The sequence below is a fragment of the Puma concolor genome, chromosome D3, assembly GCF_028749965.1.
Source record: "Puma concolor isolate L17-30 chromosome D3, mPumCon1.1.hap2, whole genome shotgun sequence".
In the NCBI taxonomy this organism is placed as follows: domain Eukaryota; kingdom Metazoa; phylum Chordata; class Mammalia; order Carnivora; family Felidae; genus Puma; species Puma concolor.
The window spans coordinates 80367526-80391356 of record NC_141678.1 but is presented as its reverse complement, the minus strand read 5'-3'; the positions used below and the strand labels follow the sequence as shown (position 1 = coordinate 80391356).

Below are 23831 nucleotides of genomic sequence, written 5' to 3'. Positions count from 1 at the left end.
CATGCTCGCCTTCTTTCGCATGATGGACTATTTCAAGTGATAGAATTCATACCAAACCAACCTATTCAACTGTATGGAAGCTTAAATATAATTTGCTTATAATGTTATATTAATGTTTTATGTCACAAACACTCTAAGGGATGAGAACATTTTATACTTGAAACAGTGATACCTATTAATGTGACAAAAACAATATAGTGTGCATTATGAGACGCATGAACTTGAAAATCATAATTAATGCATTTGAGATGTAAAAAGTATTCATTAAAATATATTTGCTAATCAATATTGGAGAGTATTCTCCTTTTAAACTATTTCTGAAAACGATTTCAGATTCTTATGCTTCTTTAAAAGGAGAGATTGTTATCTTTAACAATATAAAGATCTCTGATTTTAAAATATTAAGGATGAGATATAAAAGTATTTAGGAGTTAATAACTTCAGATGATTCATATTAGGTTCATGTTGAAGAAATTTTATTTTTCCAAATTAATGTAACTTTAATGTGCTCTTCTGTTTCTTCTTAAACAGGGAATATAAGGACAATATTAAACTAGTGGATGCGGGAATAAAAGAAATGGTGTCCATTCTTGAACACTTTTATGGAAATGATGGGAAAACGGCATTTATCTTTACCTCTGACCATGGAATGACAGACTGGGGTTAGTCTGTCTCTAAGTGACACGTACTTTATGATTAAAGTAGTTGTAAATGTAGCTTGCAGACATCTTGTAATGTGGAAGAGGATTAAATGTCTTCATATATGCAGAATGTCTAACAGGCAATTGCATGCTTAACATGTTAGTGTAAAAAACCTGATCTTATATAAAGGATCTTTTTTCTAACTATAAAAGGAACATATTCTCATTTAAAATGAGAAATTAGAGAAAAGTATGGAGAAGAAAACAAAAAGTGCCTATCCTACTATTTATCTACCTAGCGTTAACTGTAAGTGATGATGATGTAAGAGTAAGGTGGTATAACCAGGAATCCTGGGGCTCCTGGAAGTCTACCCTAGATGACCTTGTCCTTTCTGTGAGATTCCCAAGGCAAACACAGTGTGTGCACAGAGAACAAAACAAGGCAAAGATGAAGTTTGGGTCCCCACATCACAGTACAGAATTCTAGTGAGCTGGTTCCACTCTATAAAGGGCTTTTGGTTACACCAGCCAGAGTGGCCTGGAAGAAACTCATCAAGAGACTTTGCTGTCCTCTCCAGAACAGACCTGGCCTTGACCGACTGCGTGTCCCATGTGGCACTACGCTGGTCGCATCTCCTCCAAGTCTTCTTGTTAATATTCTTGTTCTTCTTTCAACCAGTCAACAGACCTTTTTGTTTTGTTTTTGCCTGTCTGTTGATGCTCTGACTTGCTTTGGGAATATTTTAAAACTAATTGTTATGCAGAGTTGCACGCATTTGGGAGTGTGGTGGCTAGAAGTAGAAATACATATGGGTCAATTCGTTAAAACAATTAAACAATAAATAAATATTTAGGTATAATTTCTTTTATCCCTGTCTTAATACTCTTGATGTCTTAATTGTAGGTTCCCATGGGGCTGGTCATCCTTCAGAGACTTTAACTCCTTTTGTCACTTGGGGAGCTGGAATCAAGTATCCCCAAAAAGTATCAGCTCAGAAATTTGATGATGCATTTTTGAAAGGTATAAACATTTACCTTTATTGTTTTCATAAATACAACATTTTAAAGGATAAGCACTGGGTGTTATATGTAAGCCAATTTGACAAATTATATTAAATAAAATTTTTAAAAATTAAAAAAAAAAACATTTTAAAATAAAATCAAAGTTTAGGGGGACGCCTGGATGGCTCATTCAGTTAATTGTCTGACTCTTGCTCTCGGCTCGGGTCATGACCTCACTGTCCATGAGTTTAAGGCCTTCGTTGGGCTCCGCACTGACAGCGCGGAGGCTGCTTGGGATTCTGTCCCTCTCTCTCTCTGTCTCTGCCCCTTCCCCGTTCTATCTCTCTCAAAATAAATAAATAAACATTAAAATAAAATCAAACCAAAGTTTAACTTAAAAAAATCACTTTTCAAGTTACAGTTTTCATTTTGATATTTGTATCATTACTATTTTTATGTGTTATTTCTGTATGGTTCTCATTATTGGTTTATAATATTCAGATTGAAATATATAGTCTTAGTTATCTGCCTTATGAAGTTATAAATATAAATTATGCTATTACTTTTTTTCCACAAGCCTATTTTTATTGCTGGGATTTACATTAAACTACTGAGTCATATCTTAACCTGCAAAGACTATCAATCAGATAAATCACACATATGTCACAATTGACATTTCACACCTGGACTGATTTTGCCCTGTCTCTAGTACTTTTGAAGGCTTTCTGTGTTACCCAAGCCTCCCTTCCTTCCTAATCCATGAGGAAAATGAATTCCTTTTTCCTGGAGCTCTGCTTATTTTGTGAGGTAAGGTTTTTTTTTTTTTAAGAGTTCCAAACTTTTTATTAATTGGACAAAACAAATTCCTTTCAAATGCCTCACTCCAGATTATTTGCATAAAACTTATCCAAAACACTTGTTAAAAATACAGATTAAAAAACAAATAAATTTCCGTTGGGGCACCTGGGTGGCTCACTCCGTTAAATGTCTGATTGTTGGTTCTGTGTCAGGTCATGTTCTTACGGTTCGTCAGTTCGAGTCCTACACCGGGCTCTGTGCTAATGGTGGGGACCCTGCTTGGGATTCTCTTTCTCTCCCTCACTCTCTGCCCCTCCACGTGTCTCTCTCTGTCTCTCTCAAAATAAATAAATAAACTTAAAAACAAACAAAAAGCAAATTTCCAGACTTTGTCACTAGATATTTTAATTCCATGAGTCTGGGTGAGGCCTGGAAATTTTCTTTTTAAAATCTTCTCCAGGGATTCACACTCACAGCCATGTTTATATATTTCTGTCATAGAAAACTCTTTGGTTTGCATCATAAAATTTCCTTAGACTCTTTTCTTGAATTTATTTTTTTATTGAGATAAAATTCTCTTGCCATTTTAATTCATGTTTTAAAAGTGTACCTTTCAGGTTTTCTTTTTAGCATACTCACAAGACTGTATCATCACCTCTACTGTCTAATTACAAACTGTTTTGTCAGCACCTCCAAAGAAACCCCTTCCCCAATAGCAGTCACACCTTATTTCCCCCCCCCCCCTCCCCATCACCTGGCAACCATTATACTTTCTCCCTCTCTGGATCTGCTTATTCTGGACGTTTCCTATAAGTGGAATTACTCACTGTAAGGTCTTTGTGTCTGGCTTCTTCCACTTGGCATAATTTTTTTCAAGGTTCATCTGTAGTGTAGCATGTATAAATAGTTTATTTTTTACAGCTGAATGATACTCCGTTGTGTGTCTAGACCATATTTTATTTATCCAATCATCTTATGGACATTTGGGTTGTTTCCACATTTGACTGTTGATAGTGCCAATGACACAAATGTATGAACATTTGTGTACCAGTTTTTGTGTAGACATGTTTTCATTTCTCTCGGATAGGTACCTAGTGATGGAATAAATGGGCCATATGTAACTCTGGGTTTAATTTTTTGCAGACTGCCACACTGTTTGCTAAAGCAGCTTCAGCATTTTATATTCCTATGCTCTGTGGTAAATGAATTAGATTGGGTCTAATAGAAGCTGGGTTCAATAGAATGTTTGTACTGAGGATATAAAACTTTGGCTCTTGATTTCTCAATGAATTAATATTTTAGAATAACTTGACTTCAGGAATCATTACAGAGGAATACATTTTTTCTTCTATGAATATTAGGTGTCATAAGTTAGAGGGAAAGGGAATGTGCATCTTTTCCTTATCAGGTAATTAGGGTGAATTTTTAGTAGCTGACTAGTAGAACCAGGAACGTATTTTTAAACTTTGCTAGCTTATTAAAGGAAATTTCATCATAAAAATATCTTAGAACCCTTTTTGTAATATATCTTAAAGTCATTAAATGAAGGCATGCTCTCTCATAATCATTTGTTTTGATTACTGGTTATTGAAATTTCTGAATTTATATGTGGAAAAATAGGGGAATGAGGTTATGTCTGAAGGCAATTTTAATTGTAACTCACTATAGGATTTTCACATTTGGGATTCGTGGACAGTAGGAACATCACAGCTACATTTTTAAGTACTTTTGCAAGCAACTGCCATTACAGAAAAAAAGAAGGGCTTAGGTTGTCTAACAGACATCAATTGCCTTAATTACTCCCTGGAGCGGGACTGTCATCAGTCCTAGTCATGCTGACAGCTGTTGTCATTGTGCCTTTTACTTCCATCTTCCCTTCCTTACCCTTTTGATGCTTTGAAACAATGATCTGCAAATGAGCACTTTGAAAGTTGAATAAATCATCACAGAAAACATCAAATATTTACTTTTAAAGCTATTCTTTTAAATTCTGGTTTTAAAAACATACAGCTGTGCCTGTTTAAGTGTCTTTTTTTGTTCATAGTTGACTTAAAATAGACTTTCCCAGTACTTTTGTTTCACATTACACATTGATCTCTCTTAATAATGAAACTATTTTTTTTTTTTTAATTCTTAACATCAGCTGTTGTGTCTCGTTTTGTTTCAGAATGGAGATTGGAGAGCTGGAAGAGGCAAGATATCCATCAGGTATTCAGTTCAATTTAGTCACTTTCACATTTAATTTTCTCTCCTAGAAGAAGTTTAGGCTGAAAAAAAAATCTGAACAAGAGTATTAATAATAAAGTGTTTTTCAAAACATTTCAATTACCAAGAGAAATCCTTCTAGTGCAAATATTTTAACCCAACTAATCTTTCTTTTGGCAAAATAGAAAAAGCTCCACATAAAACTGAAAGAAGATTCCCTCCAAATAACATTGGCTAATTAAAGAATTATTATGTAAATTGAAATCTGCATGGCTGTTCAATTCCTGTGATTTCTTGTCATGGTTGCCTGGTTTAGTTGCTCTAAGCACAGACCTAATAAAACCCTATTATGGGTTTTTTTTTCCTGTAGTATGTGAGTTACCGTTTCTTTTTAATTAACACATATTTTATCCTTAATTCTACCCAGGGTGCTTACAAATGCAATGGAAAAAAAGATAACAAGAACATAGATTACTCAGCTAGAAACTTTAGATTACAGGGAAATGCGTGGCCAACCTAATCAAGTTAGACTGGTAACGTTATGTGTAAATATGAAGCATGGAATTTTCATTGTTGAAGATATGCTCTGCAAACAGCCATCTTCACTATTTGTAGAAGGCAAGGCATTGTTGGTATATGACCTCGAAGGTGGCAGGAATATTTTACCCTCACCAGGTCACCTTACAAACTGGCATTGCTTATTGTGGTGGATAAACCAAGGTCTAGAATCTCATTTTTAGGCCTGTGGGTGCAGAAGCCTGTTCTCTGTCAGTACATTAGGAGGGATGGCTACATATTACCCAAATAAATGGAAATGTATAAAGTTAGAATAACAGTTTAATTAATTTGCTGCAAAAATCACCATCAGAAGGATAGGGAATAACTTGAAAATCATAAAACATATAGCCAGACTGGATTATTATTTAAATCTAAATATAGATTCAGCTATTGCCCTGTGACTACTCCTACTTCAAATCTACATTTGATGAGAGTTTCTTTATTCATTCTTTCACCAACATTGCTATGTGTCCACAGTGGTGTAAAACACTGTGCAAACATTAACATTAGATATGTGTAAGGGATATAATGGTGAGGAAAAGTAGACAAAATGCCTGCCCTGGGAAGCTTACAGTTTAGGGGTGAGAACAGATATTAAGCAAATTATTATACAAATACATGTAACATTACAGTGTGATAATTAGTACAAAAGAGGGCTGTGAAGCTGTGAGAGTATAGAGTGGACATATCTGATAGACTGTATGGTCTGCAAAGTCTTCCTGAGAAATAGAGGTTTGAGCTGAGACTGCAGAATTAAGTAGGAGTTACCAGGCACATGGTGTTCCCTCTCCCTTTCCACGCAGAGGCAGCAACATGTACACAGAGCTCTGGTAAGAGGATACATGGTGTATTAAAGGAACACAGAGAAACTGAGACTGTGGTCTGATGTCTGGGTGGGCACTAGACCCCGAAGGGCCTTATGGGCCTATGGACTTAATCCTAAAGCTTGAGGAAGCCCTTGAAGTATATGAAGCTTGGAGAGTGACATGATCTGTTTTTTGGGGAAAGGATTTCTCTGGATGCAGCAGGAAGAACAGGTTGGAGGAGGCCAACAGTGGATTCCGGGGGGAAAGGCACAAGGCAATTAGAGGCCATTGGAGTTTTCCAGTTTTCTGGGGGATGGTACTTAGTAAAGAGAGTCCAGATGGTAAAACGTGAGAAGCACTGAGAGCCTGAGACCAAACTCCAACTTTAAATGGGGAACTAGAGATAGTATCTGGAAAGGAGCCCCAGTGAGACTGAAGACATTGAGTGGCGTGTATGGTGTACAGATGCCAAGAAGGGAATGGTGTATGCGGTGCTGCTGAAAAGTCAAGTGATTAAAATAATCAGAAGAGCATTTGTAGCCACCATTCACTGCAGGATTATTCTGTGCCACGTACTTTATAAATTTAATCTCCTTTAATTATGCCATAACTCTGTAAGGGTTTTTTTTTAAATAACTAAATGATAAGAAAATAAATAAGTGATAAGGAAACTGAGGCATTGAGGAGGTCAGATAACCTGCCCAAGGACTCAGATTTCAGGCAAGGATTTGGAACTGGGCATTTTGACATCTAAGCACTTTACTGCCTGAAAAATTATAAGGACTAATATAAAAACAGTCGGATTTAGAAAAATAGAGGGTATTAGCTCTGTTACCCTCAGGGAGAATGTCTGTGGGATGGTGGAGGATCAAAGGAAGTTGTAGGTGGCTGAGAAGCCAGAGGGAGATAAGGAAATGGAGGTAGAGACACACACAAGTGTCCGGGAAACTGGGGGTTTATGTCTTTTCTGGACTTCACTGTCTGGCCAAACCTTCTGGTATATACTTTCTTTCTTAAGATGTACCTTTACCCAGTTAAAGCCTTCTCTTGCTATTTACTTTTTGTCTAGTTAAGGCATCCTATTCATAATACCGAAAAACTATTACATGAAGTGGTCAAGTTCTTAGCTACCAGGGTAGTAACTTTTTGTTCTAGTGTGTAAGTTGATGCAGCTGTAGCAAATGACATTTTTAGAGATTGATATCTATTGTGTACTGAATAAGTGTTTGAAGGCAATGGATTATAATGAACATCATGATTATAGTCCAAAATATAGTTGCATTAAATTATATAATTTTCTTATTGATGTCTGTAAACTTACTAGAATTGAACATTTTCTGTTTGTAGGCTGATATTGCACCACTGATGGCTTCTCTTATTGGAGTTCCCTTTCCCCTTAATTCAGTGGTAAGGAATAAAATTTCTTATCAGCTCTCAGAATAAAAAAAAGTTACTGTACAGTAAAATTTACTTTTTATGTCTTTTGGAATAATCTTTGGTTACATTTAAAACTTACTTTCCTCTCTTTTTTTCTAAGTATCTAACTGTGTATGTATTATAATCTACAACATAGAGCAGAAGCCTAATAGCTTTTCTTTAAAATTTTTTATTTTCTAAAATGTATATAGATTTATCTTTGTATTTCAGTTATAAGTGGTAAAATATATATAAATTGTATTGCAAGCAGCAGAAACTGAATCCATTTAAAGGGAATTTATTAAAATGATATTACTGGGTTGTTGATTTGAAGGGGTGCTCAAAATCCAGGCTTGGAAATGAACAGGAACTAAGGGAGCGCCAGGGACTTGGAAGAAAGAACCAAGCTGTTGTGCTCAGTGCACCAACACTAGGGGAGAATAGTATTATACTTGTACTTTTTGTTCCTTGACTCTCAGGAGTCAGATTCCACTGCTTACCTCTTGAGTGGGCTAGCTTGGGTTATTTATTTATCCTTCAGTAAAGGAAGGTAGGGCTCCATTAGAATCTCACTGTTGGGGTACCTGAATGGCTCATTCAGTTAAGCGTCCGACTTCAGCTCTGGTCATGATCGTGCAGTTTGTGGGTTCAAGCCCTGCATCGGGCTCTGTGCTGACAGCTCGGAGCCTGGAGCCTGCTTTGGATTCTATGTCTCCCTTTCCTCGCCTCGCCTCTCCTCTCCTCTCCTCTCCTCTCCTCTCCTCTCCTCTCCTCTCCTCTCCTCTCCTCTCCTCTCCCCCACTCTCTTTCTCTCTCTCTGCCCCTCCCCCACTTTTGCTCTCTTTCTCAAAAGTAAATAAACATTAAAAAAAGAAAAAGAAAAAGAAACCCACTGTTATATCCAATGGGGGAGATTTCTCAACATAGAATGGTAATGCTGTTAAAAATGGGAACTGGGTGCTGAAAAGCCAAAAAACAAACAAAAATATCCATTCCAACTAGCCATTCATATTAGCTTTTCAAAGCAAACTTTAAAAAAATAATGTTCTCTGGGGTGCCTGGGTGGCTAAGTCAGTTGAGCACGACTTTAGCTCAGGTCATGATCTCACCACTCGTGAGTTGGAGCACTGCATCGGGCTCTGTGCTGACAGCTCAGAGCCTGGAGCTGCTTCAGATTCTGTGACTCCCTCTCTCTCTCTGCCCCCTCCCCGCTCGCACGCTGTCTCAAAAATGAATAAACATTAAAAAAACTTTTTTTAAATAATGGCCTCTAACTCAGAACTTGTAAGTGACCCTTCTAGTCATAAGTATATGTGTATGTGTATTAACAAAACAGCCCTTACTCTTACTATGCACGGTATACTCTCAATTTTCTTATTGTGTCATTTTTTCCTTTTTAAGGATACCGGCTGTGGCCCACCATAGGGATTTTTCGTGTGTGCAAAGCACTTAGCTCACTGCTCAGCACACAGTAGTCTTTCAATAGATATTAGGTTTTATTGAACTTACTTCATCTCTATTGCTTTATTTACTTTGTTATATACACTTTGTGAGAAAAAATAATAGAAAAAATAATATTTCAGTTATGGTTTTAAAAACATTTTGCTTAATTATTTCAGTAATTTATTCCTCTACATGTCTTGTCTTTATTGTTTCATTTGTAACTCTTTTTGTTTTATAAGAATAGCCTGAGTTGTTAATACTGATAATATTATACTAGTAAAATTAATACCAATACTAAAGCAGTGTTCTTTATTTACAGGGCATCCTTCCTGTAGATTATCTTAACAACACTGATCTCTTCAAAGCAGAGAGCATGTTTACAAATGCAATACAGATTCTCGAACAATTCAAGGTAAAACAGGACACACAAAAATAGATACAATGACAATTTTAACATCAAATATATTAAGTGAAAATGTAAAGAAATTATTTTCTATAGTTTATGATCTTTAAATTTTGTGTCTTTGACTAGTGTCATAAAGTTTAACATTTGTGAGGTGCAGATCCCAGGAATCAGTTCGAGTGTGTAGAATGACCTTCGAAGACCACTGCATATGCTTATAATTTACTGATTGGAATTTGCCCCATAGAAGTAGTATTAGAGACTGCAACATTTCTTGTCATTTCACATACAACTATCATATGCATTAAGACAAGTTAAAGAGGTGACCATTTCACTGAAACTTTCTGTTAGTATTGTCAAGGCAGCTTGGCTTATTTTGTCTTCTATAGTAAAAGAAATACAGTTTAATGAGATTACAGTATGTTCTTTTGCAAGCTTGATATGATTAATTCTAAGCTCATTATGATAGTATGATAATCTGAAATTTTTGTTTAAATACTTATGAAATAATATAGTAACATAAAATTCCATTTAGTTTCAAAGTAGTGAACCATCCCCAAAGAGCCATTTTAATGAATGTTTGTATTTCAAAATGAAATTAATTTGTGTCTCACTTGTAATATAATGAAATATTTTCATACTTGGTTCCCAGGTGAAAATGACTCAGAAAAAAGAAGTTACTTTACCGTTTTTGTTTATACCATTTAAGTAAGTCTCATATTTTTTATTAACTTGTAGGAAGGAATATTTTAATGAGTTTGAGTGCTGACAGGATAGATGAGTTACTTAGAAACTTTTTCTTTTTTGTTGATATTAGTGCAAACTCCAAAACGAAAGCCTCTTCTCTTGCTTTTATAAATAATGGGCCAGATACCAGATACCTTTGAGTGGCTGGTAAAGGAGATAAAGGGGCACAGAGAGCTGTGGGAGACATTGAAGAGATAAATTCAACAGGGCTTAATTGAAGGTGTGGGGCTCTTTGCTTGGCTGATTGGGACATTTGGTACCATGATGGCTTGTAGAAATAAAGAAGAGATGGTTAGGGGCAAGGATGAATGTTTCTGCGTTCAGCCTACATTTGAAGAAACCAATTAGTTAGTTAGAATTAGTGAGAAATTAGACATAAAATTAGGGCAACAAATTAGGGACTTGGCTTGCAACATAGACCTGAGAGTTGGTTATGAAGATCTGAAGGCATCAGCATAAGGTAAGATGTTAACTGTTACACATGTAGGAGGCTCTAGGAGAATGTAGAAAGTGACAAGAAAAGGCCGATGATACAATTCTGGGAGACATTGACAACTACTGGGTGGGTGGGGAGAACAGACTTTGGAGGGCAGCAGGATTTTGCTGTCCTAGATCTCTTTTCCTTGAATCTGGAGTCCCCACTCCTGTGATTTGAGTCACAAACCTGGCTCTGCACTACTGACTTGGGTAGGTTTATTCGGCCTCCTTTACTCCTCCTCAAGGTTCGTTTTCAATTTGCAAGGGTTCACGTTTAATTAGGGAGGATTTTGCTCTTGACCAAGATAAATAGAAATTCTTCAAAATATGGATGTTAGTGAAGTGTTTGAATGACTTCACTGGAATTCTTTTTGACAAATCTGTAGCATTAGTGTGGTATTCATAAACTAGAAAGGCTTAAACATTGCACTACCTGTTGAATAATGTGATTACATGCCTGACTTTGGGTATATGTGTATCTGTGTGAATAGGAGAGCAAAAACCAAGCAAAATTGGGATTTTGCAACTTACAATCATATGAAATTACCTACCCTAAATATTATGTTATATCCATCAAAGGTAGAATTATTTTTGAAGACTTTCCCTAATTGTAAGATACCATATATGCATATAGAGACTATAAGGCAAGTTTTTACTATTTGCCCCATATGATGTCATATACATATCGTATGCATCTGTTTATTTACAGTGTAGTGGTGTAGTCAGAGCATAATAAACAAATGAACAAGAAATATATGATCAATTCCTGGGACGAAGAAAATACATGGGACATTGAAAGTGAGACTATGGGTTACTTTAGACTGGCTGCTTTAGAAAAACTGGTCAAGGAAGAGGTACTCTTCTGTGAAGAGTTCAGGTGCACACTGCCTGGCTTCTTCTACTTAGGCCTGCTGGCTGACCATGAACTTGCCCTGCTTTGATGCTCAACATCTGCCTGCAGAGACACTGCTAACTTTTTGTCCTCTGGGGACCCTACAGCATGGTTGATTCCTGAACACTGGAGCAAAGCTTTAGCCCTGCCTGCAGACTTGTCTGGCTAAAAGTCACCATTTCTCAATAGCCTCCAATATGACCAAAAAGTGTCTTAAGGTAAAGTGGAGAATTGACTCCTGAGGAAATAACTTAAGGAAAAGAAAAGAACTTACAATGTTAAAGTTCTCAGAAATATCAGGGGCCCCTGAGTGGCTCAGATGGTTAGGTGTCCGACTTCGGCTTAGGTCATGATCTCACGGCTCATGGGTTCGAGCCCTGCATCAGGCTCTGTGCTGACAGCTCAGAGCCTGGAGCCTGCTTCCGATTCTGTGTCTCCTTTTCTCTCTCTGCTCCTCCCTCGCTTTCTCTGTGTGTCTTTCTCTCAAAAATAAAATAAAAACATTTGAAAGTTTTTTAAAAAAAAATATCTGAGGAACTATTGTATCTATAAGAAAAAGCACACGTCACAAAATGAGAAAGGGTATGGGATGCATATGTTAAAAACCAGAAATGCGACTAAAAACTTACAGAACGATAAATTGTACAAGAATAGTCCAAATGGGAGGCAAACCCTCCAAATTAGAATAGTGAAAGGAAATGAATTTTCATATGTGGGTTGAGTAAGAATTTTAACATATGGATGGAGTAAGAAGCTGGAGGAAAACAGGAAGGCATATATTTCTTCATCCTCTGAAACAATGACAAGTGGAAGCTTTAGGGAAAAGGAAACATTTCAAACTGTACAAGAAAGCATGCTTCGTATATGAAGCAACCTAATATGTAAGCTGATTTTGAACAGTTGCTGGAAGTGGGAAGAAGAATTCATTTGAACATTGGCACATAGATCAAAGCTTCAGTTAAATAGATGAGAAAATCTAATCCTAGCATAAAACTTAACTACTCAGTGAACAGTATTTAAATAATCATAATAAAGTAAATACTGGTTTTCAGCCTTTAGACTCAAACCTTAGGCAAAGCAAGGAAGACTTAATTATTATTATGGAATAGAACGCAAATGTTCCCAACCTTGACAAGCCTACAGGGTTACATGTTGGAAGTCAAAGAAAAAGAGAAATATAAATGGAATAGTAGTGGCGCTATTGTCCTCATAACATAGAATGTGGAGATTCTGGACATAGTTGACAAAACAAGACAGAGGTTTAGGTACTACATTATTTGAACATTTTTTTAAATGTTTATTTATTTTTGAAGGAGAGAGAGACAGAGTATGAGCAGGGGAGGTGCAGAGAGACAGGGAGACCCAGAATCCAAAGCAGGCTCCAGGCTCTGAGCTGTCAGCACAGACCTTGACATGGGGCTTGAACCCATGAACCACAAGATCATGACCTGGATCAAAGTCAGGCACTCAACCGACTGAGCCACCAAGGCACTGCTAGGCCCATTATTAAAGTGACTGATGTAGGAGCACCTCCCTGGCTCAGTGGGTAGAGCATACAACTCTTGATCTCGGGGTCATGAGTTTGAGCCCCATGTAGAGATTACTTAAAAATAAAGTGACCAATGTAGCCAACAGAAGAGGTAAAAATAGTAATATAACCATATTGAGGGGGAAGGAGACAGCAGGAACAAGCAGAATCAGTGAGGAGTCAACAGAAAATGCCTCGGGTCATCCAGTCAAGCAATAGTAATAAAAGCATATTATGAAGAAAAATGGAGGTAACTACAAGAATAACTAAAAATAGACACTTGTAAAAGTTTTTGTCTCTGGACTGGGGAATGAGAGATGAGAAGGGTGGGGCAGGTGTTTATTGGTTGTCCTTGTCCCCTCTGCACAGTTTTTTACTTTTTAAAATTATGTGCATATATTACTTTGATAAAGCATATACTTAAAACAGAAACAAAAAATAAATAGGTAGTTTAATCATTGGCACAAATCACAAAATCATAAAAATAATGGGCATAAAAAAGAAATGTATTCTTCCATATAAATGTTAGAATCATTACCTTGAGTTTTATGAAAGTGAAAATTTCTTTGGTTATTGTACTATATTTAGGAAGCAATTTGGTGAGGATTGACATTTTTACAGTATAGAATATTACTATCCAACATTTACTTATTCCTATCCCCCGTTATGTCCTTAAGTAAAATTTTGTAGTTTTCCCCACAATATACATTTTTCATTATTTTATTCCTGGACATTTTATTTCTATTATGAGTAGTATCTTTTTTTATTACATATGTTCAGTATGCTGGGAAAAACAGTTGTTGCCATTTACCATCTGAGTACCATGGACTCTTTATTTTTCTGTAATCCAATGAATTTATTCATTTTTATACCATCTGTTTTCTTACAGTCACCTTTATAGATAATGTCAACATCATCCACTTAGAAGCTATATCAAGTGATTGTTGGCACGTAAACATCATAGTAGATGAAAGATAACAGTTGTCACAGATTTTTTTCTACAAAATAGCTCAAGTTCTTGTTACAAATAATTGTTTATTGAAGGCCTGACTTCTTGAATAAATGCCATATTTCCTTTTCCTTCTTAGAAATACATTATTCACTCCTCAATTCTTAAGTTTGAGAAAATTTATCTAGGATATTGACATCAGAAGGTTCATGGTCTTGAAATTTTACTTACGTGATCAACTTCACCAGCATCACTAGATTTTAGTTTAATGATATTCCACCATTCTTCCATTCTCTTATTTAGTCTTGTCTAGCATGAATAATGTAATAATTCCTAGGGTGGTGAAATAGCAAATGTTTCAAGATGTGAGAAAAATACAATTGCTAAGGTCCTTTACCATATCTTGTAAAAGAGTCCAATGGATCCATATGGTATTTGCATATCCTATTTTATCCTGTTCTGTAAAAAAATAAGTAGATTTTATCTTTTATATCTTAAATACTTCTGAAAAAGAATAAAAGTCCTGTAATATCTATTCTGACAAGTAGAATTCAACAAAGAAACTCAAACCTAAGATTGGGTCCTTCCGATTTAATGCTATGCCAAGGGACGTACAGCAGGTGGAGCTCCATGACTAGGAGAAACATAAAAGTTTTGCCTGTCAATTTACCTTGAGGAGGAGGAAATACACTTTGTATATGAAAACTGTGTACAATAGAGGCCAAAGTAAGGCCCAGAAAAACTTTAAAGGAAAAAAATTACATGAAATGGAAAAAAGAACAAGAAAGGTTTCTTAAGGGATATTTTAGAAGAAACGTACCTTGCCAATAGAAGCAAAAATGGCGATTCTCTTTTACTTAAAAATTACTATATAAACTCAGGGCAGTTAAACTTTAACAAAACATTTTAATATATTTTTTGCCAAAAACGGCAAAAACTACTTTGTTTCTTTTTAATGTATTTGTTTCTGTTAGGCTGGTATGGATTAAAGTTCCTCACTTAGACCAAATTTAAATACTGTTTTTCATGTGAATCTTTCTACCATGTCACCCATCTGATATACTATAAATGCAATTTCCCCCTTCAAGATTGAAATTCCTCTTTTTAAAAAAGTAACTTTTATATATCACATACATACATGGAAAATTTTTATTTACTCAGTTATGACCTAAAAGATGAAAATAAGATTCTACATCAATGGTCAGTGTAATGGAATGCAGATTATTCTAGAAATAACATCCTTTCTCTGTCTTTACCTTCTTGAAATATTTCTCCTTTAATCTAAATAAATATTCTAAAAAGGAATGGACTAGATATCACTAGGTATTCCTAAAATATCATGCATAAGTACAAGTGAAATATTTTTGTAATAAAAATCTGAGAAGATGTAAAAGATAAAACACTTCAAAGGATAGAATTTTAAGGAGATTTTGTCCTCCAAACATTAGAGATATTGAATAATTAATGATAAAATTCTTGATAATCCTAAAACATGGTTTACTTGCCTCTACAATATTCATATAACTAAAAAAAGATGAAATAGTAGCTATCATAGCTACTTTTTTCTTTTCTTTCTTTCTTTTTTTTTTATTTAAACATAACCTGCTGGTAATAGATTCTTTTAAAACTTGATGTTTTAAATATAAAAGATTTAGCCAATAAAGAAATTTTTTTTCATACAAGTTACTATTAGAAACAATCTGCTGCCACGATCGTCAAATATTCTACCAAGTTCTCTCTCCCTCCTTCTCTAGCATTCTCATTACATGTGTAAATATTAGGGCTGTTCACAGGGGCTTGTATGTTATTTGGGAGTTTTTTAATAGTCTTCTGTGTATTTTTCATTCTTTTTGCTCTTCAAAGTTCAGGCAGGATATTTTCTAGTGACTTGTCTTCTAATACGCCAAATCTCTCTCCTGCTTTGTCCAGTTTGCTGCTTTTGAGTTCTGAGTCTCAGTTACTACATTTTTTTTCAGTTGTAGAATTTCCATTTCAATTCATTTAAAAAATAGATGCCAGTTCTTTGGTGCAATTTTCTATCTTGCCCTTTATTATTGAGTATAGTAGCCACAGTTAAAGTGCAGCTGATAACACCACCAATAACCATATCATTTGTGAGTGTGCTTCTCCTGTCTTCATTTGGTTCTACTATGGAGTCTGGTGGGTTTTAGATGAATGCTTATCGTTGTGAATTAAAAGTTTTGGAAGCTCTGGATTATCTCCTTCTCCAGTGAGGTTTTACCTTATCCTCTAACTGAATGACAGCTGACTCAGGGCCGCATTGCATCTCTTCCCTCTGGTTGTGTCTGCTCTTGGAGTATAGCCTCCAGGGCATCTCAGTGGAAGGCAAGTGTTATCCTTCCTCAGTGGCTCCTGAACACCAAGTTTTGTCTCTTCTGTATCTTGAGACTGACAAAACTTCCGCCCTCCTGTTCAGGGCTTTCTTCACAGCTGCTTGTCTGCTGTGTCCCACACAGCTGAAGAGTTCGCTGGGTGTCCAGCTCACTTCCCTTTTGACTAGCACGGGACCTCTGTTTCTTTACCAGAATTCTCCACATAGAAGTTATTGCTTATAAAAGTTCCTTCTCCCATTCTTCTTAAGACTTCACCTCAGAAACTGTTAAGTTAGCTTAAGTCATTCCAGATAGGTTTTCATTCATGTCTTTTTTTAAAAAAAATCCAGAATGAGGGGCACCTGGGTGGCTCAGTCAGTTAAGCCTCCAACTCTTGGTTTTGGCTCAGGTCATGATCTCACACTTCGTGGCTTTGAGCCCCGCATCGGGCTCTGTGCTGACAGTGCGGAGCCTGCTTGGGATTCTCTCTCTCCCTTTTCTCTCTGCCCCTCCCCTGCTTGAGTGCACGCACACACACACACTCTCTCTCAAAATAAATAAATAAACTTAAAAAATAAAAATCCAGGATGAAAATTGTATATTATTCTCTTATTTTTCTTCTCTTTTGGATCCTCAAGTCCTGGCTGCATTGGCAGCCACATATTTTAGTTTTTATCTCCGCAGCCTTATAGGATTGTCAAAGGCTGTATTGGATTCTCTACCTCTTGGCAGCAGATATATGCCCACGTTCTCAACCTTTGCCAAAAATAAGAATGGAAGATGCCCTAAGAGTTAATGTTTGTAGAATGCTGGACTACTTCTCTGGTTTGCTTCTCTCTAGGATCTTAATAACTCTTAGTCTTGATGGTCTCAGTGACTCTCGAGCACCGTCAAAGTGATTTTTATTTTATTCTATTAGGCTTTCTAGTTGTTCCTGGTGGGAGCATTGGTATGTCCAAGAGTCTCCATCATAGCCAGAAACTGTGGTTAAATTTTAATGTTTTAATTGTTTTTTTTTTTTAAAAGCTGGTTGATAAAATGTGAATGAAAAAGTAATGCATATACACAATAGAAATTATACAAGCAATAATAATATGTTACCTCTTCTGAGTTCTAGTTTTATAGTCTTTTTCCTTGGAGACAAAGTGGCGGTTTCTTATGCATCTTTCCATACATGTCCTATGTACATATGTATCCCTCTTCAAACATGCTGAAAAGAATGAAGAATATAACAAAAATCCTTGTACCCACAACCAGATTTAAGAAATGTCAACATCTTACCATATTTCTTTAGATCTTCTCTTTTTCTTAAGAAATAAAATGGTGTATGGAGCGCCTGGGTGGCTCAGTTGGTTAATTCTGCTCACGTCATGATCTCACAGTTCATGGGTTAGAGCCCTGCATCCGGCCCTGTGCTGACTGACAACTCAGAGCCTGGGGCCTGCTTCATATTCTGTGTCTCCCTCTGTTTCTACCCCTACCCTGCTCGTGCTCTCTTTCTCTCTTTTTCAAAAATAAATAAATGTTAAAAAAAAATGTTTTTTTTAATAAATAAATAAAATGGTGTAAGGGGAGCCTGAGTGGCTTAGTCAGTTGAGCACCCAAATCTTGATCTTGGCTCAGGTCATAATCCCGGTTTGTAAGACTGAGTCCCCCTGACAGCATGGAGCCTGCTTGGAATTCTCTCTCTCTGCCCCTCCCACCCTCAAAATAAATAAGTAAACTTAAAAAATAATAATAAAATGGTGTCATGTAATTGAATCCCTATTTTTTTACTTTTAGAAATTTTTTAGTTATTTGGGGCACCTGGGTGGCTTAGTCAGTTGAGCATCCAACTTCAGCTCAGGTCATGATCTCACAGTTCGTGAGTTCAAGCCCCACATCAGGCTCTGTGCAGACAGCTCAGAACCTGGAGCCTGCTTTGGATTCTGTGTCTCCCTCTCTCTCTGCCTCTCCCCTGCTTGTACTCTGTCTCTCTCTCTCTCTCTCTCTTGAAAATAAATAAACATTAAAAAAATTAAAAATAATAGGTGACACTAAGAATGATTTTGTACCTTTCTCAACTTACAGAAAGCTAAAAAATTTTGATTGGGGACAAGTTTGTAAGAGTCTTTAATGTCCTAATGCTACAGTGAGATTCGTATGGAACATTTTGATGAACTCCAGACATACCATAAACCTTTGGTGTGTCCCAGGGCACCTGGGTGGCTCAGTCAGTTGAGTGTCCAACTTTGGCTCAGGTCATGATCTCACTGTACATGAGTTTGAGCCCCACAGTGGGCTCACTGCTGTCAGCCTGTCAGTACACAGCCTGCTTCAGATCCTCTGTCCCCTCTCTCTGCTCCTCCCCTGCTTGTGCTCTCCCCCAAAATAAATAAATATTAAAAAAAAACACTTTTGGTATACCCCAAGACTTATAAATACTAATTTTAGGAAAAGCATAAATTAGCCTGATGCTGTTTTTTTTTTTTTTTACCTAAGTGCTCCATATATAAAATTTCATATATAATGTAATGAAATGTAACATAATATAACATAAATACTTTTCTTTAAAAATATTTCTTCCTTCATTCTTAAGAGTTTGCTTGAGAACATGTATTAAATTAGCCTAAGAAATTTAGCTCCAGACAAGCCTGCTTTTCATCTTTTAAGTTAGTTTAGCAAGTAATTAGGTGCTTTTAAAATGGCAATGTATATTAGTCTCTTATTTTTTCCCCTTAAAAAAAATTTTTTTTAATGTTTATTTTTGAGAGAGAGGGAGGGAGCATTAGCAGGGGAGGGGCACAGAAAAGGGGAGATAGAGAATCTGAAGTAGGCTCTGTGTTATCAGGGCAAAGCCTGCTGTGGGGCTCAAACTCACAAACAATGAGATCATGACCTGAGCTGAAGTCAGATGCTCAACCAACTGAGCCACCCACGTGCCCCTTTCCCCTGTTTTTAGATTTGTAATATTTTGGTAGCATTTTAATCAATTAAGATTTATTGATTCATTTTATGTGCTTAGTACTTTGCTAAGTATTATTATAGTATTATGGTTTTTAATAGAAATAATTAATGGTCTACATGGAAATTAAAATTTAATTGATGAGAAATAAATTGATAGTAGACCACACTAAAATGCCAATGGTGTGAGGCGGGATTGGGAGAGGGCCATAAAGGGTGATAAAGATTTGATTTTGGAAAGCAGAGAGGGAAGGATCTTTATGAACAAAAACTCAGATGTGAATAGGTGACGAATGAAGTGCGTAACCATTGTATAGCTGAGGATGTACATTTGGGGTAATGGGAAATTAAGTAGAATGGAAAGAGATGGTCATCAATAGTCCAGGAAGTTTAGAATTGATAAAGTAGACAATAAGATGCCCATATCAATTTCAAGTTAAGTCAGAAGCTGGAATTCCTGTTTTAGGAAGCCGAGGGGATCAAAGCAAGGAAGAGAGACCGATTAGAAGAATTTTATAGAAATTTGGAAAATTCGACTTGGATACAGCCTTCAGAGAATTCTTGTGCTCTTTGGCCCAGTGATTCCAGTCCTAAGACTTCTAGGAAAATATTCCAAAATGTGTGGTATCTGAAGGACAAAGAATGGGACCATGACAACATTTTGAAGTAACTTGTGTTTCTTTCATGTGTTCCCACTTCCTGGTATCTTTTTCCTCCAAATCCCAGTGAGTCCTGAGGTGGAGACTTTTCTTGCAGTCTGAAATAGTGATTGGGTTCCTCTGAGTTGAAAGATCTGGGGATCCTTGGAGTTGCGCAGTTCTTAATCAGGTGTGCTTATAGGACTCAGAGAGATGAGTTTCTGGGGTTCGTGAATTTTCGGATATTGTATGTAATATTATATGCATTTTCTAGAGAGTATCAGATTCAGAAAGAAGCCTATGACCCCCACCCAATTAATAACATTACATAAAAGATTTACTTCCTGCAGGTCTCCCATCTTATCTCTTTAGAGATTTCTGGAATCAAGTAGAAGAAAGATAAGTGATTATATTATGTTAAATCATTGAAATCGTCAATATTTAATTTAGTAGCTTTTTACATACAAAAATATCAATTTCAAATGATCTAACCCTAATAAAGCCTTAAAAAACTTTTTTATACTTTTTAAGTTTGGAGGTATTCACTTTATAAGTTTTAATTAAGCAGTATACATTCAATTTTGTGTTTAAATATACTTATTTCAATCAGGTTATTGAGTTCTGGTTATATTTCTTCAGTTTTTACATTCCATAAACTTAATGCCATTAGATATATTTCCTGGTTATGCAGTATTAGGACTATTTCTCTTGTGTATATAAGGCTTCTACTGTGGTAAAATGACAGGAAAATGACAGAAAGAGAAATAAAAGATAAGGGAACCACAAGTATATTGTGTAGTATAAGAATGGTAAAGAGGTTCAAATTGCTCATTAACTTTGTTGGTTATGATTGCCTGCAGTTTTTGATCATGACAATTCTAAGTCCCTGTCTAGCTCAGGGGTACAAAGAGCCATCCATAGTGGATTGGCCTTGTCTGTTGTGTCTGTGTATGATGAACCCCCAAAGTTCTGGGTACTGAAGCTCACGCCACTGATTTACTGCTCCATTAATTGCGTTGTTTTAGTCAGAATTTCTTTATTAGCCAGAGTACTTCATTTCTTCAAAATGATGGATCATATGACTTCATAAGTATAGTTTGGAGTTGAAACTTTGAGTCAAGAAAACCAAATTTAGAAGTTATTTCTTGGGAGGGTTCAGATGACTAGCAATAATACAACTTAGCTTTAGGTTTCTTCCTTTTTTTTTTTTTGATTTCAGTTTTTATTTTCTCAGCTTTTACCATCCTTTCATTTTCAATTAAGAAAGAAAACTTGTCATTGAAACGAGGAGACATTTTAAATCTAACCTTTTCTTTTGTAGGTTGCTTCCTGAATCTAAACAGCTAAACATTGTAAGAAAAGCAAGATCTTACATAAAACAGAGAAAGTATGATGAAGCAGTAAGTATGTGGGCCTGGTGTATAGAAATAGCTGGTCACCGTTTGGAGTATGGGGAGGGGCGAGATATGCAATGGAGAGCAAAGTGGGCAGGCCAAGGAGCTTTCCTGAACACTTAAGTAAGGATTCGATTTTCTCAGTAGCTGCTTTAGCCACGGGCAGACTTCTGTTATTTCAGATATTGTCAGGGTAGACTTTTTAAGGTTAGCGTTGGAAGTGAACAGTTGCCATTTTCTATAATGAGAAAGTATATTCCAAATTTCTATAACCATACTTAAATGCATAACATCTTAGAACATGGCATATTTGTACATTTGGACTTATCTACACACTATCAGGAGCCTACTGTTTATACTGCCGCTTTGAAGCTTCTCAAGAACTACCCTGCTATGTTTTTCATTAATTTTCTGTTTCTTAAATGGTCATAATTTCAAAGAAGGAAAGAATTCCGTTTTCAGTTTCTCAAATTGCCTAAGTAATACCATGCATTTCTAATGTTTGTTTATGGTTTTAAAACAGTGAGCTATTGTTTTCCTGTTTTAATGATGCTTTATAACTGACTTGGGTAATCTGACATGAGAAAATGAAAAATGATAGAAATGTAAGTATCTTTGCTATATGGGACCAATATTCGAGAGCCTTCGTTACTTTCCTTCATGTGTCATCTGTAGGTATTTCCACAGAATGAATCATGTTAAATCACTATACATATCATAATTTACATCTTAAATGCCCTTTCTTATCAAGATTCAAAATTCATTCTATCCAGGAATTGTTCTTATACTTTGCAAGAAGCTCCTCGAATAATTAAAATCTGTTCTTGATCCATCATCTACAGTTATGCACTCTAATTTTAATATATTTCCTTCCTTTAAAACTTCTTATTCTTCCCATGTGGCAAGTTATGTCTTCCTTTCTCCATAGGTCTCCCTTTGCAAGGAGCTGATTCATCTTGCATTGAAAGGATTGTCCTATTATCACACTTATGACAGATTCTTCTTGGCCATCAATGTTGTTCTTGGTTTTTTGGGATGGACATCTTACGCTTCTTTGTTGATCATCAAGTCTCATTTTAACCTTACTAGAGGTGTTAATAAAGAAGTTAAGGTATGTTCAGAACATATAATGAAGTTCAGATAATGGTGTTAAATCACTAGGGCTGGAGAAAGAAATTGAATCAAATCAACTGTAATGAGTTCATACAATGTGCAAGGTGTACTAAGCTAACTCTCACTTTCATTTGCTTTTGTCATATTGGGTCTCTTTTTTTCAGTTATCTTTATTTCTTTGGTTGGGAAAAAGGTATATTAATAATAATGGCCCCATAACTTAAGAGGGCTATAAAGATAGCTGCATAATTTAAATTTTCCTATGGCATTAGCTGTTGAGTATCTGTTCCTTGTAATAATTACTTAGCTTGTTGTAAGCATCCCATATCTTTCTAGTACAGGTGGTCAGAAAACTACTTCAAAGCAGTATATTTAGCTTTATCTGATATTAAAAGTTTGGTAGCTAGAAAGTGACAAAATCATTTACTCAAAATGTCCCTTTTTAAATAATGTATGTGCTTTTCTGGAACTATTCTTACCTTCTTACAACTTTCTGAAATTTCTAATGCAAATTTTCAGAACTTTCTATTTATCTTTATTTTAAGAATCAGTCTCTAGTTTACTGTACTTTCAATGCAAAAAAAAAAAACCCTCAAAAAATTTTAATAATACTTCATATAACTGAGTAAGTAATAACTGTACATATATGGTTTTACTACACTAAAACACTTTACTCTTTTAACATATATTGCTAATTATCATTTTTTGGGGAGAATATGCCACTTGCATTTTCTTTATTCTCTCTAATAATTATTACCATGTCCAAGTCCTCTAAAAGGCAATATAATCAGGATGGTATATTTAATAATAATAGTTTGCAGACATTCCCAGTGGTAACTTTTTCTAATTTTATATTTTATTTTTCTGTAATGGAAGGAAGAACAGTGGTGTTTATTCCAATTTTTTATGGTGCTTTAATGCATCTTAAATAATTCCCTCCAAGTAATTTTCATTATTTGAATGTGAGTAAAATTGGCTAGAATGGGGATAATTTTTGACACGATAGCAAGAGAGACAGAACCAACCATGTTTTAGTAGTGGCATTCTGCTGGGTACTTGGAGTTTATTTTGTCATTTTAAACTCATAACAGTGCTGAAAGCATTATAATTTCTTTTTACAAAAGAGGAAACCAAAGCTGTTTAAGTATTTTGCAAAAGGCCACTCTGAGCTAGGCTGTGGAGGAATTGAGATTTGAATCCAGAACAGACTTGTGCCAAACATTATCTTTTCACGTCTATCTTGCTGTTTTGGTCGTTGAGAAAATATATGAAGTCTTTAGCTTGATGAGTCAACACAATTTCATAGCTGATAATTCTCCTTTATCCATTAACCTGGTAATGCAGTGAATGTTTAATTGGATGTACAATATAATGCTAACTACCGCATAGGCTATACAGAGAAATAGAAAATCCAGATTCTGCCCTCCAGGAGCTTAGAATTAGAGTAAAGTAGGTAAGAGATGTACACACATGACCAGCTTATCAGACGTACGTTCTATACTACACTACATTGCAAAAGACAGCTTTGACATTTGACAACTTTAA

General features: G+C 35.8%; 1 protein-coding gene across 11 annotated transcripts in view; it reads left to right on the top strand.

Annotated features, from left to right (window-relative positions):
* The window catches only part of PIGN (phosphatidylinositol glycan anchor biosynthesis class N), a 102001-nt gene that overhangs the window by 28281 nt on the left and 49889 nt on the right, over positions 1-23831 (top strand). For 10 of the 11 annotated variants that reach the window (XM_086683150.1, XM_025931037.2, XM_086683154.1 and 7 more), the window contains 8 exons: positions 532-662; positions 1546-1662; positions 4609-4649; positions 7358-7417; positions 9189-9281; positions 9925-9980; positions 21101-21179; positions 22102-22284. In XM_086683150.1, the coding sequence (XP_086539276.1) occupies positions 532-662; positions 1546-1662; positions 4609-4649; positions 7358-7417; positions 9189-9281; positions 9925-9980; positions 21101-21179; positions 22102-22284 (760 nt within the window). The remainder of the gene's footprint in view (positions 1-531; positions 663-1545; positions 1663-4608; positions 4650-7357; positions 7418-9188; positions 9282-9924; positions 9981-21100; positions 21180-22101; positions 22285-23831) is intronic. The other variant, XM_086683156.1, reaches the window with a different exon arrangement.